This window comes from Ceratotherium simum, chromosome 3, assembly GCF_057802395.1.
Source record: "Ceratotherium simum simum isolate JZ-2026a chromosome 3, ASM5780239v1, whole genome shotgun sequence".
Lineage (NCBI taxonomy): Eukaryota > Metazoa > Chordata > Mammalia > Perissodactyla > Rhinocerotidae > Ceratotherium > Ceratotherium simum.
In genome coordinates, this window is record NC_141902.1 from 34530170 (window position 1) to 34548217 (window position 18048).

An 18048-nucleotide genomic window follows, 5' to 3' on the forward strand; every position below is an offset into this window, starting at 1 on the left:
ACTGGGATGGGGAGGGGTTTGAGAGTGATGTTTTAAGGGTTTCAGTATTTGTGGAAGTCTGAAGCATGTGAGGCAGTGTAGCATAGCTGTTCAGAGAGGGAACTCTGCATGTGAAGGATGCGGGTTGACACCTCAGCCACATGTGAGCTTTTTCTCCTTGCATAAGTAAGCCACTTGGCCTCTCCACGTCTCCATCTTCCTGTTTGTAAGATGGCACCAGTGATACTTCAGTGCATGTATTAAATGAAATAATGGATATGAAGTGCGTAGCACAGTCTGGGCACATGGTAAGCATTCAGTGTGTTAATGCTGTTTTCATCATCTTCTTTATGATGGGTTTAGCACAACTTTATAGTAGTTTTCTGAACATTAAAATATAAGTACTAATATTAGCTACTCATACGGCTTTTGTTTTAAGTAAGATAATGCATACAAACTTCTTAGAAGAGTAGCTGACACATAGTAATTTTTCCATAAGTACTAGCTGCTGTTATAATTATGGTTATGGTTATTTTTATTATTATAAGTATGATTATCAGTGGTATTATTTTACTCAAAGAAATAATCAAATAATCTGTATCTTCTACCGGTTCCAAAGATTAGGACTATGCCAGGAAAATAAATCTGCAGTAAAATCAATCAAGTATTCTTTGAATCTAGGTGAGGTGAGTCTGAAATGGGTTAACTGCAGGGACGTTACATTTCCTAGAATGCCTTACTCTAGTTGTATTTAGTAGGGGATCAAACAGAAGAATTACAAAGCCCAGAACTGAAGAGCAACTCAAAATCTGAACAATAACAGATAGGATATCTTCTCCCATGCAGATCTGCAACACAACCAGAATCTAGCCTAGGATCGCCTGCCAGCCTTGTCTAGCATTAAGGTCCATTTCCAAGTGACCGCCAGTTGCACTCCCCTCCTATGCGTCTGTCTGCTCGTGGCACTCAGGCCCTCTCTGCCCACCTCACTGCCCTGTTGGTGACCGTCCTCTGGAGTCGGCCCAGTGTGCCTTTTCATTCCCTCAACAGCTTCCCCATCCCTTGGAAACTTCGCTGGCTCGGAGCTTCATTGTACAGATCCAGCATTAACTAAGTAATGCCTTTAAAAATAAAATCACGTAGGCTCTTTTGGGGCTTAAATTTCAAGTTTTGTAACCATACAGTTGACCTTCAAAGTTCAGTTTGACAATAAAATGAGAATATTTGCATTCTTCTTCTCCTGAGCTCAATTTTCTATTTCTGTTTTGCTGTTTTACTCTACATGCCTCTTTGGGGGAAAGGCAAGGTATAAGTGAATTAAAAGCCTCATACCAACATATAGAAGCCATGAGATTCTCATTTTCTTAAAGGAGCACTGTTGAAAATGGCATAAAGATCATTTTGTAGAGTTTACTTGTTACTGAAAAGTAAAGCAATGAGGAACACAGGCTCCTTCTGAACCTGGGAACAATCCAGGCACCGTAGGGACGGTATTTGTGGTTCAATGAGTGCAAATCCATGTGTCATATGCAAATACAGTTCACTTTAATAATTTGATGTCTCTTCGCTCATCTTAAACACCTTAAGCCATTTGGAAAAGGAGGAAGAAATAAAACAGATGAACCTGCTGAGATATGGCCAGGAACAGTAGTACTTCATTTTGATTGATGTCTTTACAACCTTATCTTCTAGATAAAAGCTACTGTAAACAAAAGCCTACCTCAGTTGATTGTATTTAAAGGAAGTGAGAACCACCTGTGTGTTGCCAAGTACTTAGTTTTTCTTAGCAATTGGTGCCTAGCCACCTCACAGCCGCTGCCTCAACCACCAATAGCGTCCCTTCCAGGGAATAGTACTTGTGTTTCCTACCAGGCTTTAAACCATAGCACCATCTACCAAATGATGATAGTGCTCACAGCTTCTCCTGAGGCGGGGACATTCATACATCCGCTCAGCCAGTATTTATTGGCTGACTCCTATATGCCACTGAGATATAAGCTGCTCTCATGGAGCTCACATTCCAGAAGTGTTTGTTTGATAACTGCAAGGCCAGATTATCCATATTTTCTTTCTTTCTAAGAACCATAATTTTTTATTGTTTTCCCTCACCTGACCATTTTTTCTGATGACCTAGACAGTTCTAACTTCTAATTTTTTTCTCTCCTGTCCAGCATTTGCCTTCATGGATCTGTAAAATTGAGAGTATTTCTTTTGAGGACTGTGTTGGTTAGCCAAAGAGATTTTCCTTATCGTGAAGTATTTATTGTGAGTAGGGGAAAATTTTAACTACCCACTTAGAGCAAGTTGGGATCTGACATACCTGAAGCATTGTGTCACATTTGGTTAATGATAGATTTATGGGGCAAACATGTATCAGCCTTAATCCTTTAGTTATTTGACTTTGCCAAGGATGAAAATTCTGATAATTTTTTATTTTAAGCAGACTTTTATATATCCAAAACCCATAAATCTCTTTGTGCCTTGAGATAAACATCTGACTGAACTCTGGGTTACCCTGTGATCTTTTGAGAACTGAGCCAAGGAAAAGAGACCCCATTTCCCCTCTACCTAATAGTAAAAGACTACATGATAAAACCTATTTGGGACAAGCAATATTTATAGAAGGAAAACTTTTCTATTTCATAATACATTCTGATTTCTGGTATTCAGAAAGTTGGAAATGAAGAGTTCAGAAATAACCTCAAAATTTATCAGAGCTAGTCTATGGTAGACTAACTGGCGAACACCAAAATGGCCTATCATACTGTCAGCCCAGGCTTTGCCACCATGATGATCACTATCCATTATGGTTGTCATATCAATTATAAATTCTCTGGCATCAAACACTAAATCAGTTGAAATGATGGGTTTGCCTTTGGCATGTTTCCCTGGGGAAATAACTGAAAAAATGTAATAATTCACACAACCAATTTTGTAAACTACCCCAACTTTACGAAGAAGGCTGGGTTATAAATTCTAGCTAGATAGATATGATTTGCACCCAAGGTCCCGCTGAAGTGTTCTTTCACTCTTAGTACTTAAAAGTTTTGAAAGTAAACATGACCTTGGGTGCTTTGTGACCTTTTAGGGTTTCAGGTTCTTTCACTGTGTTTGGTATTTCTCCTTTCCATTTGAAGATCTGTACTGTCCACTCCATATATCCTCGTTTGAAACAAAAAATAGGGCTATCATACTTAAGCTCATCCTCCATTTTCACAAGGATATCATCTCAATGTGCTTCTGATCCCACCGTCCCTCTCTATCTCTCGGGACCCCAATCCCACTCTTCAGTCTCCCCATCAAAAAATGAACGTGTAATGGAGAAAATTAAAAACGCCGTTATATGAATAAATGCAACTTAGCTGAGAACTCACCTTTCCTAGGAAGACTTCTGGAATACCATGTCATTGCTCTAATTATTTTACTGTGAACCTCTTGGCACTTTTTGTATTCAATTGATAACTTCTATTTCACACTTAAAATGTGAGTAGATTTGTTCCTACATTATTAAAATTTGAGTTGTAAGCAACTTAAGGAGAGGAGGGGCCTTTCTTTTGTGACTTGTGCTCTACACGGGATGGATATGCAGGCTTGTATGTTGATTCTTAATAAGTAAACACTGCAGGGCTGACCCACTGCCAGGAGTAAGCGTTTCTCCAAGAAAACAGATTTAAAGACAACAGATTAAAGACAAAATAGCTTCTGCCTTTGTTTTCTATTCCAACTATCTCAGTTTTTCTCTTCTGAGGAGAGATTTATGATGGGCTGGAAAGACTGTAAGTATAGCATCTAAGTATATTCAACACAGGACAAAGTGAAGTGGAAATTAAGCACTTTACCAGGCCATTTAATGTAGACATGAAAATGCCAAGTTATGTAAACACCAAACGGAATTTCAGGTGGTTGTGGTTGTGTATTTATATACATTTTAAATTTTCTTCAAAATAATGTATTTTCTGTTTATTTTCTACATGGCATAAAGGCCTGAAGTGAATCAGTATTTATAATATAGTTTTTCTTTTCTCTTTTCAAAATTATAGACAGTGAGTTGATGTTACAAAGAGATAGAGGTGGATTTTTAATAACCAAGATCCATGAATTGAGTGAGAATATTCATAACTAGGGTTCTCTTTCTTTAGTCATTTCAATTTGCAAACACAGACCTACCAACCAAAAAAGGTAAATGAAACAACCAAGTTATATTTTTATTTCATCTCTAGATACTACAAAAAAGACTATTTGCATTGTATATTAAATTGACCGTAGTGCCAGAACCTTATGATGCTATATTACATGATCACTAATCTATTATTATTGTACACATATTTACACACAGGCATAAATACACATACTTTGCATATAAACATGTACGAGTGTATTTCACTTGGACTGAAAAGTTATTTACAACTCTGTCTGGAGATACATGCAACAGTGATTAACAAGTGCATAACCAATCTACTACACGCAGATTAAAACTAAATAAACAGTGTAAGAGTTTATTTTAAAACAATTACAAGATGTTTTATATTTCTCCTTCGTCCTGAACTGTATGTTTGAGAATGCATTCTTCATAAAAACCACATGCAAGTCTTTTTGATGGTGAAACAATTGACTTCCAACAGCCACATGTCTGCACACATCCTCAGAAGATATCCCAGACCCCACACAGCAACTCAAAATGAGAAAGAAAGGAAATCATATATATATATATATATATATATATATATATAATGATTCTCTGCTATTCTTTTTTTGGAGAAGGAGTTTTCTATTTAGTTATGAATTGAAATAAAAGATTTGGGTTGGGAACAAAGATTTGAATCAATACAACTAGGTTTTGTTTTTACTATTTGATGAAGACCCCCATGAACAAGAAACTTGACTAAAATCATCAAATCATTCCACAGTCATCTTGTCATTCTTCAACTGAAAATTGTTTGTTTTATTGACTTGATCCAGATTTATTTTGTAGAACCCTAGTGCACTGAGAATCCTTTTTTATGTAATCATGGTAATTCAGCTCATTGAGAAGAGAGGTATTAGATCAGTTTCATGAGTTTTCCCTTATTCTATGTCGAGAGGCAAATTGTGTAATAGTATATGAATCCCAGCACCATTCACCTTCATATATATTCCTAAAAGAGGTACAAAAACATACTGATTTTTTTTAAATATGTAGTAAATTTCTCATAGAGGTGAAAACATAGAGAAGCCAAGTTAATGCCACAAATATAAGATACATCTCTATGCTAGAGGTATTTGAGGAGCAAAAATAGGCCTTTGGGGTTCACTGTCTCAACCCTGTTTAGCAAGTCTGAACCTTCTTTTCTGGGGAAATAAATCTCCACCTGACACACTCACTTAGACCTGTTGCTTCCCTCAGTTTTCCTCATAACTTCTTCCAGCTGTTTATTTCCAGTTATATGAACAGACTGTGGCGGTGTTCTGGATTTACTCCTCTTTGCTCATGTTTATATTCTGCCCCATAACTTCTGAATCCCCTCACAGCGGGAAACATTTCTCTTCTCAGAACTTTATGCAGTGATTCTGTAATTCTCATTCCCCAGCTTACTTCCACCTGATTGTCAAGTGCTTTAAATATACTCCCTCACAAGTAATCATTTTAATTTCTTTTACCCAAATTATAAGTTGCTTTTCCATATACTTCCTAAATGTGGTGACACTTAAATCAAAATGAGTAACTAGATAAAAAACTTTTTAGTGCGAAACTATTGACTTCATACTTGAAGAATTATTCCTGGTAGATGGGTGAATCCCAACTCATATGCTGACCATTTGATTAGTCGCCTGCCTTCCAGGCCCCTGCTTGTCTCTCTTTTCCAGTGTTGTAAATGTTTTTCAAACTTGAATGACTGTTAGAAGCTGCTGTGCAAATACAAGGCAGAATGAGACACAATATAGTGCAGTGGTTACAAGCACAAGCTGTAGAGCCAGACTGCTTGGGTTCAAAGCCTGGCCCTTTTTGTGCCTCAGTTTTTTCGTCGGTAAAATGGGGATAATCATAGCCCCCCCGCTTAGGGTGTTTGTGAATATCAAATTAGTCTGTACATGTGAAAGTGCTTGAAACACTGTCTGCCACATAAGAAGTGTGCAGTAAATGTTAGTTACCCCTTTATTGTTGGTTATTGGAATGATTTTGTATGTATTTAGACAGCATCTTTATAGACATAATGTCTTCTCAAGGGTCCTCTGAAATCTGTGGAGACATAGAAGCTAAATGGGCTTCAGGAAACCAACCAGGGAATTGGTCACTAGGACTAATTTAGCGAAATATCTAACAGTGTGATTGGAAATCTCTAAGTACCTGCATCTGCCTTTTATTTCAGCTCTCTCTGAAGAAGATGCCTCAAGGAAAAGTCTAACAATAGAAAATTAATATCTTTTCTCCATAACTAAAAATGCCATCCAAGTAATTCCTGCATTATAGGATAGTGTACAGGTGTGCCAAGGAAGGGGGTTTATAGTTTCGAAAGAATAAGCAAGTCTTTCCTGAATTTGGGAGCCCAAATTTTCTGGCTGTGCCTCTGAGTTTCTCAGAGTTATAGGAAACCTTGGGCTGAAAGACATGATTTATCACTTATACCATTTCTGTCCAGCATTCATAATCTGACAACCTCACAGACTATCTGAGGATAGCTAAACTTTTCTGGAAAACAAAGAATTTACTCACTGGAGTACCATTTTTAAAACATTCTTGGTGACAGTTTCTTAAAAATATCTTACAGATTGCACTGCCATTTTTAACTGAACAAAATGTAGCCAGCATCCATTTTTCCTGGACTGTCCTAAGCACCTGTAGACACTGACAAAATCTATTTGCCCCATCTCCAAACAGCCTTGGATTACCACAACTGGGGTTTTTTTAAATGTCTCTTCCCTAGCTGTCAGCAGTCACTCACTTCCACTGGCAGTGTTCTCACACCGTATCTCCACCTCCTTGACATTTGCAGCTTCAGAAGCCCAATAACCAAGTTTAATACCAAAACTGCAGAACTGGAGAAAACATGCATAATTCTTCATTTTATATATGATTTCCATACCTCTTTGGGTAACCCCAGTGTCCTAAATATACAGCAGGGAGGGACATTGGTGTATAGTCTAAGTTAGGAGCCAGGAAGCTCTGTTCGTGTAGAAGCGCAGAGTTGCTTCATATCTGAGATTAGTCTTGTAATTTGCCTTGTAACTTATTGATTATCAATAAGTAGAAGAGTTGCTACTTATTGATAATCTCATTCAGTAACCCCTTCTGCTATTAATTCTGGGTAAAAGTGTAGCTGAAAAAAACCAATCTGTAGCCAACAAGACTCTCCATACTGCATATGTGAAAATGGTATTTGATTACTTAAGTCTGTAGTGCATGTGTGTGTGTATATATATATATTACCCCAAAACTAAATGACTTAAAATAACACATATTTGTTGTCTCACTTTTTCTGTGGGCAGGAACATGAGCATAGCTTTGCTGGGTCCTCTTTTTCACCATTTCTCACAGACTGCATTCAAGGTATTGGCCCAGGGTCTGTGGTCTCATCCGAAGGTTTGACTGAGGAAAGATCCACTTCCAAGCTCTTACTCAGTAGTTGTTACTTATGTTGAATCAAAACCTGATTCTTGGTTACTTTCAAACATTCCCTAACTATGTGCTTAAGAGCTACAGCATGACTCTAATCCCTTCTCCCAAGAGTACCCTAAAAATCAGAAGATGATGAATGAGCATATTACTACCGTCAGTGCTCATTTCTAGATCACACATACTTTGTTACTCTAACAGTTCCTCAAATATCCTAGAGTTCTCCTCTGGATCAGTTCCAGACTAGAGATATTCCCTGTAAAATATGACACCAGAACCCTCCCAAACACTCTAGGCTTAGTCTAACCAGTGCAGAGGGCATTCCTCCCTCTTTCTGGTTCAAGTCTGATACTGTGTCACCCAGCTTAGTAGACTGATCACTGCACTGTAGTGAGACAGTCACAGATGCCTACGGCCAGACTGCCCAAGTTCCAAAACAGGTTGCTCTGCTTTTTAGCTATGAGACCTTTGGTAAGATACTTAATAGCTCTGTGCCTCGGTTTCCTCATTTGTAGAATGGGGACAATAAGTGTACCTACCTCATGGAGTTGACCTGAGAACTAAATGGGTCAATGTGTGTAAAGTGCGTAGAACAGTGTCTAGCACATAGTAAGTGCTATGAAAGTGTTGAAATTAATATTGTTGTAACTGTTATTATTACTAGCACTATGATCTGTAAGTATACCATTAGAGTGCCCATCCTGATCACCGATAAAAATGTCGAGCCATGGCAATGGCCGAGTCCTGCCAGCATGCCTAGCTCTAGACTGCCACTGATTTGGTACCCAGAACAAAGCTGTCTGATCCTATTATTACTAATTCTGTGTTCTCCATCTTGTCCTTGAGAGTATCTGTCATGTACCAGGCACTGTGCTGGGCCTGGAGGACATGAATATAAATAAAACGTGGTCTTTGCCCTCAAGAGGGTCACAGTATAGCAAAGAGACAAATGGTGAAACAGAGAGAGAATCCCTGAGAGGCAGATACACACAAAAACCACAAAAGGATACCCAGCTTTCATTCCACAGTCTCCTATTTAATTTCTCTAAATACTCTAAAATAGCAGGAACCAGAGAAACACATTTCAAACACATTTTAAAGGTTGTTGTTATTTATGAGGAGCTCGTCTTTCATATCCTCCAGATCTGTCATGGCTCTTGACTTTCACCTCCCATTTTTTCAAGAGGTATTTGTTATTTTTGCTAATTTGGTAGTATTTTATTTGCAAACAAAATTACTTGTTCAAAAGTCACTCACATTCCAGTCTGTGCTCCACAGGAGTTTTTAAAAATCCATTTGGAGTCTTTGATCTTATTACTTGACCATGAGTATAGTAACCTTAAAATTATAGTCAACCTTGAAATGTGTTTACAGAATCAATTCAGATCTCCATATACATCCCATTACTGAGGGGCTCCGGCTGGTCGGGAGGGCTGCAGTCCCAGCAACAGACCAACCTTCTGCTTTGCACATTCTCTCGGACCCAGGGACTGTGTTTTCTTTCAAACGCTGTTAACAGTCGCTTTGATTTTTATTGGTCACAAAGGTTATGTTTGCCTTCCCAATGATCTCATTCTTGTCCAGTAGTGCCACAATAAATGGGAAGAGGCATCAAAAAGGTGAAATCGCTCAACCCACAACCGTGTACTTGACCTACATAAACATTTCCTAGGTCCTGTTTTCTCCCTGTTTTACACCTTTTCAGAAGGAAAGGCTGGAGTTGGATTACTTGGTTTTTCGAATTATCAACCAAAACTTCCCTTCTGTTAGTTTTGATACCCAAGAAATTGATTATGTAAAGTTTCTTAATGTGGTCAGCCTCTTCATAAACAGATAAGGTGCTGAAAGGTTATCTTGCCCGCATCTGGTAAACTCTGGATCCTGAGCCATTGGAGAAAGCTCAGAAATGCACTCAAGTAGGTATCAGGAATAGGGCCAGATCTTGTTCTCCTATTAAATTTCCAAACTTGTCACCCTCTAAAGTCCCTATTATTTTTGTCATTCAAAAACCACATAATTTGAAAGCCTCTCTCTACCAATCTCCATTTACAAAGGAAAGTTGTGTTTCCTTGTCTTTAATTAATAAAGCACATATTGTCAATCAGAGCTTTTGAGCCACATGAGAGAGCTAGTATACCTAAGTTAATATAATTACATCCAAAGGCTAAGAAACAAAGACTTAGGTGGTAGAGCCCTATTTGGAGTCACTTCTCGCATATACTGAAAATAGTTCATAGATCGTGTTGCTGCCTTTGGGGAGCCCTGGTCATGAACCCCTACATGAGATGTTCAGATTCACAATCTTACAAAACCTTTTCCAGTTGCTGATTTCATCTGTTGCCTCACAAGTGAAACAAGTCCATTTTCTTGGGCGTTGAGGTGTTCCCCGGCCTGGCTGTTCTGCCTAGAAAATGCCATTTTCGTAAAGAGCTGCCATGATTCGTGTCCTTTGGCTTATGATTTAGCTGTTCAGGGAAAGAGCAGGCTGCTCTTGCTCTCTCAGCGCTGGTGATGTGTGTTTTGTTTTATTAAATCTTTAAAACACTGGGCTTGTTGTTTATGACCCCCATATATTCTTTTGTTCTTTTCCATGACTGGTTAGATCTTATTTTTTTTCCTTCGTTTGTAAAAATATTAGTGCCTTTCTAAAGAACATCATGCCCTCCAGAATGGCTGCGTAATAAAATGGAGGAATGTGTTGAGTTGAACGTGAGGTCTGTCGAGGGTGACTCAGGGCTGCTTCACTGATGGGAAGGTTTGAGGCTTCTCAGACATGCTCCTCAAAATTGCAGGTCTTCCTACTCTAGCCAGATTTGTTTTGAGAAATCTGAGATCATTCAATACTAATTACAGAGCTATTTGTAAAATAAAGTTACCAAGTGGTGTATGTTGAGTTGCAGACCATTGTAAATAAAAGTTACTAAGAAACCCTCAGTTAAATGGAAGCAAGATCTTGCCCAGGTGTGAGCTTCACTTTGCGTGCATTTAAGCGCTGGGGCCCCACACGTCCTGTACCACAGGTCTCTGACCCTTCTGACTGCAAAGGGAACTCTTCCTCAGAGATATCGAGGAAGAAGAGAGCATTTGCAGTCAGCCCTGAATTCAGGTAAATGTCACAGGGCCTGGGCTCCGAGGCATCTCACATACAGCTCCTGCGCCGCCTACAACAAGTTCAGCTGATGACTTGCCGTGTCATGGTTCTGTCCCTATGTGGAGGGGGTGCCAAAAGTTTTAATTAATCTTGCATACAACCTGGCTACCCTACTGATGTGACTCCCCAAATAAACCATTCCATGACATCTAGTTGAACTTGTTCCTGTGCATACAATATCTCGCAGCCCATCCTGTACTGTTAGTTTTGGCAAGTACACTACAGCATACAATAAATCATGGAAGGAAGAAGTTTTTTGGCCCAGCGAGGTTCAGCCTGCTGTAATGTCAGAATACAGAAAGCAGTTCTGTTTTTAGACATCCTTTTACTCACCCAACATTCGTAATTTATGATTTCACTGTAAAATTCCTGCAACATGACACCAAAAGTAGCGCCGCCCTTTAATTAAGTACTCTCGGTAGGAAAAACGTGAAACTGATGTGCAAAACATCTCTGTGTGCACGGTGATTGATAGTGATTACATCTTTATGAACCCAGCCTCGAGGTCTCAACTTCCTGACGGGTGAAGTCGTCTCTAGGACTACTTCCTGAGTCTGCTGCTAACCAAACTGGAGATTTGCGGAGGCACAATTCAGAAATATTGAGTTTAAATTGAAGCCTGCATCTGTCTATACGTTTTCACAAGTCTGTGTGACATTATTTCTCATTTTCATGATAAGAACCTGTGACCAAATTTCGTGCTGTGCTTGCACAGAGAGAAGTTGTAGTGCAGAGAGTAAAGGGTCGGGGAGAAGCTCTCTTTGAGGGATCCTAGTTGTCATCTGGATTTTTTTTTTTAAAAAATTAGAAAGAATGGATGAGAGAAGGGACTTCTGGCCCTGTTGATATGTGAATGGAGCATGATAGCCAGAAGAGGACCCTGAGCTGTTCCATTGTTAAAATTATTTTTCAAACATTCTTGTCTTTTTCCTTAGTTGAAAATAGGTAACTTTAATTTTTAAAAGAATACCTCTAAATGTTAAGATACTGAAATTCCAAGCCTACACTCCCCAGCTCATCACTGTTTCAATTCTGGTTTTATCCTTCATCAGCTAAGTTGTCACATTGGCCTGAGCTCCTAACACCTGCTGTGAGAGGTAATTAGGGTAGTGCGTGAATCTGAAATACTTCAGGTTCCTTGAAAGAAAGGTAACAATTCTGTCCAACATGGCAACACTTGTATTGAATAAGCTTTTTGAGGGGCCAGCCCGGTGGCATAGTGGTTAAGTGTGGCAAGCTCCACTTAGGCAGCCCAGGTTCACAGGTTTGGATCCTGGGCACAGACCTGCACCATTCATCAAGCCATGCTGTGGCAGTGACCCACATACAAAATAGAGGAAGATCAGCACAGATGTTAGCTCAGAGTGAATCTTCCTCACCAAAAAAAACTCTTTGCTGTAAGTTCAGCTACTTTCAGTCATTATCATAGCAACCGAACCAAAAACTTTGTGCAATAAAGTCATTTAATCATCTTATCAGTGCTTCAAAGATTACCTTTTTCTGGAACTATATTGATGCTGTATGTGTATGTTATTTGCTCGTGTTTTTGCAGATTTGGGCCGGGCTTAGTCATCTATTGGTACGGATTTATCCAGGAGCTGGACTGTAACCGGGAGAGGGGCATCCTGCTCAAAGCCTGTTTCCCCACGGACATTGTCACCTTGTGCCATAGCGTAGCTTGACCCTGATGATCCTAGAAGAGAAGCTGGGAGGAAAAGGTGAATCCGGAAGCAATTTTACTTTCCTGCAGTGTAAACTCCTGGCAACATCTGCCCTGAACTTCAGCTGAACTCTGGCAGCCTGGGCTCACACCACTGCCTCTTTAGACAAACATATCAAGAGTTTCTGTTTTCCTTCATCCCTTGCTGATGTGAACAGCCAAGAACTACAGACACAACCCACTCATTATCAGCATTTCTGTCTCTGTCAAACAGTTAGTTTATAGATATCCATAATCTTTCTTCCTTCCGGATGGTTTCTCCTTGTATACTGAACAAAAGAAAAAATGTGGAGACTGAAAGGTGTGATTTTTCAATTCTCCTCCCAGTTACCGAATCACCCTCTTATTTTGTCTCTAAGCCTCCATTCATTCTCTCTCCCTCCTCCTTTCTCTTCATGTGGACTCACAGATACCCAGGGTTGCATTACCGTCATGGAATAATCTAGCACAATCCTAGCAAAGCTGAAGACGTAAAGGCTGAAACTAAATTTTCTCTCTCACCTGCGGGGCTCCAAGTAGACCCTGATGGTGGCCTGTGCTGCGTGCTTGTTTTGTCCAGTCTTTACGGCTTCCTGACTAATATGGCATTGAGCCAAGCTGAAAAAATATACTTGATGAGAATTTCCTCTTTTTATAATACTTATTTGAACACCAAACATTTTCCACTTATCTCATTTAAAAGTATTAGTTACAGTGTGTCTGGAAACCACACTTTTTCTTCAGACTGGGGGCTGAAGGGGGACAATTGAAGCTCGGTGCCAGCATTGATGAGAGTTTATCTCTAAACATGGCTAGTTGTCAGTATGTATGGTAGTCAGTATTTTTAGGAGAAAATTTGTTAAAAGCACATTCTGTACACTGCTTTGAATCTGCATTTTATACCACGTAATTACATAACACTCAAATAATTTAGGCATAGGAAGTGTTCAGCTTTGAATGAATTAAGTGTACCTGAAATAAACCTAGGATGATTTTCAAATAAGCAAAATAAAGGAGATTTTGTATTTGTTCACTTTAATTTATTCACTTTTATGTTGCAAATAAAATTTCAATCTAAAGCAAAACATCAATAAATTCATTATGTCTGTCTTTTTGGAAGTTCAAGATTAATGTATACCCAAAATGTATTGAGTAAAATATTTGCCCCCCGTGTTGACAAAACATAATAACTTTTATCATGTTGAATAAGCGAGTTTGGAAATATCAATAAAAATACAAGTTTTACAAACATATTTAGGTTATATACATTACTTGGTTCTTTCAAAAGACTAGATATGCCATTAGTACTTCAGTTCATTTTGTACCTAAGAAAGTTTGCAAAAGTCTGCCTGCTGCCTTTCCTTTTGAAGGACATAAACATGTCAGGTCCAAATGTGTGGATTTTAACTCTGTTGTGGGTTACATTAAACAAAAAAGAAAGAGGAAGAAGATGATGTGGTAAGGAGGCATCAGGCAAACTTCTGTTTCAGTGTAAAATTCATCATGCAGGTTTTGTGAGTGAAACAGAACGATTTGAAACTGCTGCTATTGTCTTGATACACACACATTTTAAACAAAACTGTTGTTAAAAGCAGTTTTGATGGCATGCTCTAAACTGCTTTTTCTTCTTTTGGAATAAATGACATTTATCTGCACAGATGTTGAAAACCTTGTTAAACCCTTGTCAAGGATTGGTTTGTTTGACGTTAAACAAATTTATGATGAGAGTGTACAAATAAATTAAAAAATAAAAGAGGTGCTTGCATTTCCCATTCCTTCTTCTCCCTGGTGCCCTGGCATAGTGTGTTCTGAGAAGGTATCGGTGTTCTCTGGCAAAGAGCCCACCTCCTCTTTATGAACGAGGTTTTAACATTTGGCCCTCAAAAGTGGAAAAGAAACCAGCAGTAAACTGTACATACTGTGATAAGGTCACAAGTTATTCAAAAATAAGCTTTTTGCCACATAAAAACTAATGTGATCATTATATCTACTGCTTTTCAGTTGGAAGGGTGTGGGGGGAAGGGAATAATGTTCCCAAGTTGGAAGCTTAAAGCCTCTTTATTCGTTTTCTTTTATGTTCGAAATTCATATCTGTGTTATATCTATATGTGTTGTTTACTTGTGTGTTTTTTCAGCTTAGACAATATAAACATCAGCCCTGGAGAGTAGACATGGGATGACAACTTTTTTTATTGCTGTCGTCATTAGAACATGAACATTAAAGCCAAATCTTGTTTTATGGCACGTTCTGCAAACTGTGCTAATGAATTATGCCAACCCAGAATGCAGGAGTGTGTGGAAAACATAAAACTAAATGATGTTCTCTCTGGCATATATAGACTTGCCAAGCATCTGCTCTCACAAACAAATAAGGGGCCCTGTTTGAAGCATGGCGAGGATCAGCTCAGAGCAAAGCTGATCCAGCACTGATAGTTAAGGTGACTTCATTGACTCCTTTCCACCCCCATCCCTACTCCCCCCGCCAAAAAAAATCGTAAGTACCCTTTCTTTTCTTTTGCCTTATAGTGAGGTATATATCAACTCTTCTAAACACTCCCGAAATTGTGTATAAAAGGGAAGGCTCAGGGGTCCAAAGTAGAAAGCTGGATCTCCAAGGGAAATAATTTTCTTTTAACCATAGGTGTGTGTGCCTGCTCATTATTGGCAAGGCTTGATTCCACGCTGGAAAAGATGATAAATTGTTGGTCTGGGGGGGGTGCATTAACTCATACAAGCCGCCGATGGATTGCTTGGAGCCCTGGATGAGGTAATCCGCTAAATGGCCCCTGATGGGCCGCACTAATTAATGCCCAGCACCCAAGTGAACAGTTAATTCACTCGCCTCTCACTGAGGAGCTACACCCATTGTTTCTCTTCCTCTCTGGAACCAAGATACCTTAGATGTCTGCTCTTTTTACCCCGCTCCTTGCTACAGACCTGGTGTTTCAAGTGAATTAAATCTTTACAACTTTCATATGCTGTTTCCCACCTCTTCCTGGTCATCTTCCCCCTCACTAGCCTTCGCCAGTTTCCTTCCACATGCACATGTATTCTGCACTTTCTCACTACTTCTTGCCTCTTTTTCTCTCTAGAAAATGATCCCAGGATCAAAATGCATCCCATCTAAATTCTAATCCATGTGTCTTCAGGATAGGGGTTGGTGGGGAGCAATTGAGCTAATCTCTTTGGGGAGAAGCACACCTCAGCATCCTCCTCGTGCCAGAATGTTCAAGGGCATGTGTGGTACCTGAAGGAGCATAAAACTTTTAACTAAGATAATAAGATTTTACAGGGTCAAATATGGTAGGAGGTTTATGCCATCAGCAAATGTTTTAGCAAAAGGAGCCAATAGAACATGTGAGGTTTACAGCTGCTTTCAGCCTGAGTGTTGTTCAGCTGATTATGAATTAAAATAGTAAGACGGCTGTATGATTTAGGTAGAGAAACACTCCTAGCTTGTTCTTCTTGGGGGTAGCCTGCCATTTTCCATGTGATCTGATGAGAACAAGTTGCCTCGATGTATAACTATTTTATGACAAGGATGGAAGGAGAAAATCGCCCAGTGGGCACATTCTCTATTAGGGGTAAGGAACAAAGCAAGCTTAACTGGAGAGGAAATTAAGGCAAACAATGGGAGTTTGCCTGCAATGTCACCATTTATAGAGAAGCACCTCTCTGAACCTGTCTGTGAAGTCACTCTTAGATTAAGGAAGGGTCACAGTGACAAAGCTTGGACCATCTAATTGGACCACCCAAAACTACTCTTCCTATTTATAATTAACATGGTCTGAACATGTTTTACTAAGAACATGCCTGGATTCCAAAGATTAAATAAGGAGGATGGAATTATGAATTAAATAATAACCAGAATAGCTTGGGCTCCCCTTGTGTTTTTCACTTTCCTGCCATTGTTTTGAACATGCCTGTGAGACAAAGAGCTGCTTAGGTCAAGCACTATAAATTACAGTTTTCATACAATAGTAATCCACTAAAATGATTTCAAAGCTTGATCAAAGTACTTCAAAAAAACTTTCAAAACTTTTCCCCAATACAAGGGAAGGGGAAATGCTCATTTGATGGCTTAATTCGATTCAGTCAACATAGCAAAGTTTGATCTCAGTGTCATACCTACTTTACATAAAATCCAACTCATTAGTTAAATAAATCCAACTTGTTCTTATTGTTGTTTCATGCACAAGTAAAGAGGATTTAAGTTTTCATCCAGTTCACAACTAAACACTTGGAGTCACTTGTAATGTAAGGAAAAGATACTGTAGTACCATTTTAAAATAAGCATAATTTGACAATATTTAATTGTGATACTCAAGGTACTTAAGACTATCTAATCCCCTGTACTTAGAATAAAATGGATATCAGTGGATTTATTTGGCATTTTAGTAATAATCATGGCAACAGATATATTGACTTTTTCACCCCTTTTCCCTCATCACTTGGATTTATCCGGAGCCGTCTCTTATCATAGGCAAGGATGATGGGAAGAACCCCAGTGATAGCAAAGCTCAGCAAGTTCTAGGCCCAACCATCTATAAAACTAGTGTGGGATTGCTGCCACAATGTCACTCTCAGCCAGAGACCCAAGGTACTAAGTAAGGGTAATTTTTATCTTTTAAAAGGAAGGTCATTTTGAAATGCCGTCATGAAATATCACCAAGTCAATTAAGTACTAACAATTGAAGTCCAGAGTTTAATTGAGGGCTGCACACGAAGCCAATGACCGTTGACCTAAAGCAGTCATGAATTCCACTGGAAAATGCTTTGGTTAAAGGTATGTCTAGAATAACTAGCAATTTTTTCTTTAAAAAAAAAATGCCTTTGTCATTTTTACATTCAACATAGATACACTCAGAAATAACAATTTAGTGTGTCTGTAGTAGACTTTCTATATTTTTAAAATTTTAATTGAAATTTCTTTTATAGAGCAAATCAAAGTTTAGATAATCAAAACAACCTCTGCAGGAAACCATAGTTTTATCAATAAACTGAAAGATGTAAGCACTGTTTATTTGATTGTGCCACATTTATCTCAACTGTTGACTTCTTTCTTTCTGTAGTTGCTTAATGGCAAGATTTCTGACTAGATTGGAAGCTCCATAGAGCAGAAACTGTATTTATCTTGGTCACTGCTCTATCCCCCAATAGCTAACAGAGATTCTGGCACAGAACAGGCGTTCAGTAAATGTTGAATGAACAAATGAATGACTGTTAAATCTCTATTAAATATGTTCTCACTTACATGAAAGAAATAATTGGAACCTTTTAACTGTTTCTTATTTTTTTATTTTTTTTTTTGCGAGGAAGACCAGCTCTGAGCTAACATCTATTGCCAATCCTCCTCCTTTTTTATTTCCCCAAAGCCCCAGTAGATAGTTGTATGTCATAGTTGCACATCCTTCTAGTTGCTGTATGTGGGACGTGGCCTCAGCATGGCCGGAGAAGCGGTGCGTCGGTGCATGCCCAGGATCCGAACCCGGGCCACCAGTAGCGGAGTGCACGCACTTAACCGCTAAGCCACGGGCCGGTCCTAACTGTTTCTTATTTTATTCAGCTGAAAAACGGGTGTATTTACTGGAATCAGAGGAAAGCATCATATATGTTGATGTTAGTTAA

The 18048-nt window shown here is 38.9% G+C and overlaps 1 protein-coding gene across 3 annotated transcripts in view; it reads left to right on the forward strand.

The window, feature by feature from the left end:
• Positions 1–18048, forward strand: part of CDIN1 (CDAN1 interacting nuclease 1) — a 280885-nt gene that overhangs the window by 187372 nt on the left and 75465 nt on the right. For 2 of the 3 annotated variants that reach the window (XM_014780552.2, XM_087424805.1), the window contains one exon: positions 12274–14199. The exons of the other annotated variant lie outside the window; for it this stretch is intronic. In XM_014780552.2, coding sequence (XP_014636038.1) covers positions 12274–12403 — 130 coding nt within the window. In that variant the 3' untranslated portion in view covers positions 12404–14199. Of the gene's footprint in view, positions 1–12273; positions 14200–18048 lie in introns of those variants that run through there. 3 annotated transcript variants of the gene reach the window in all.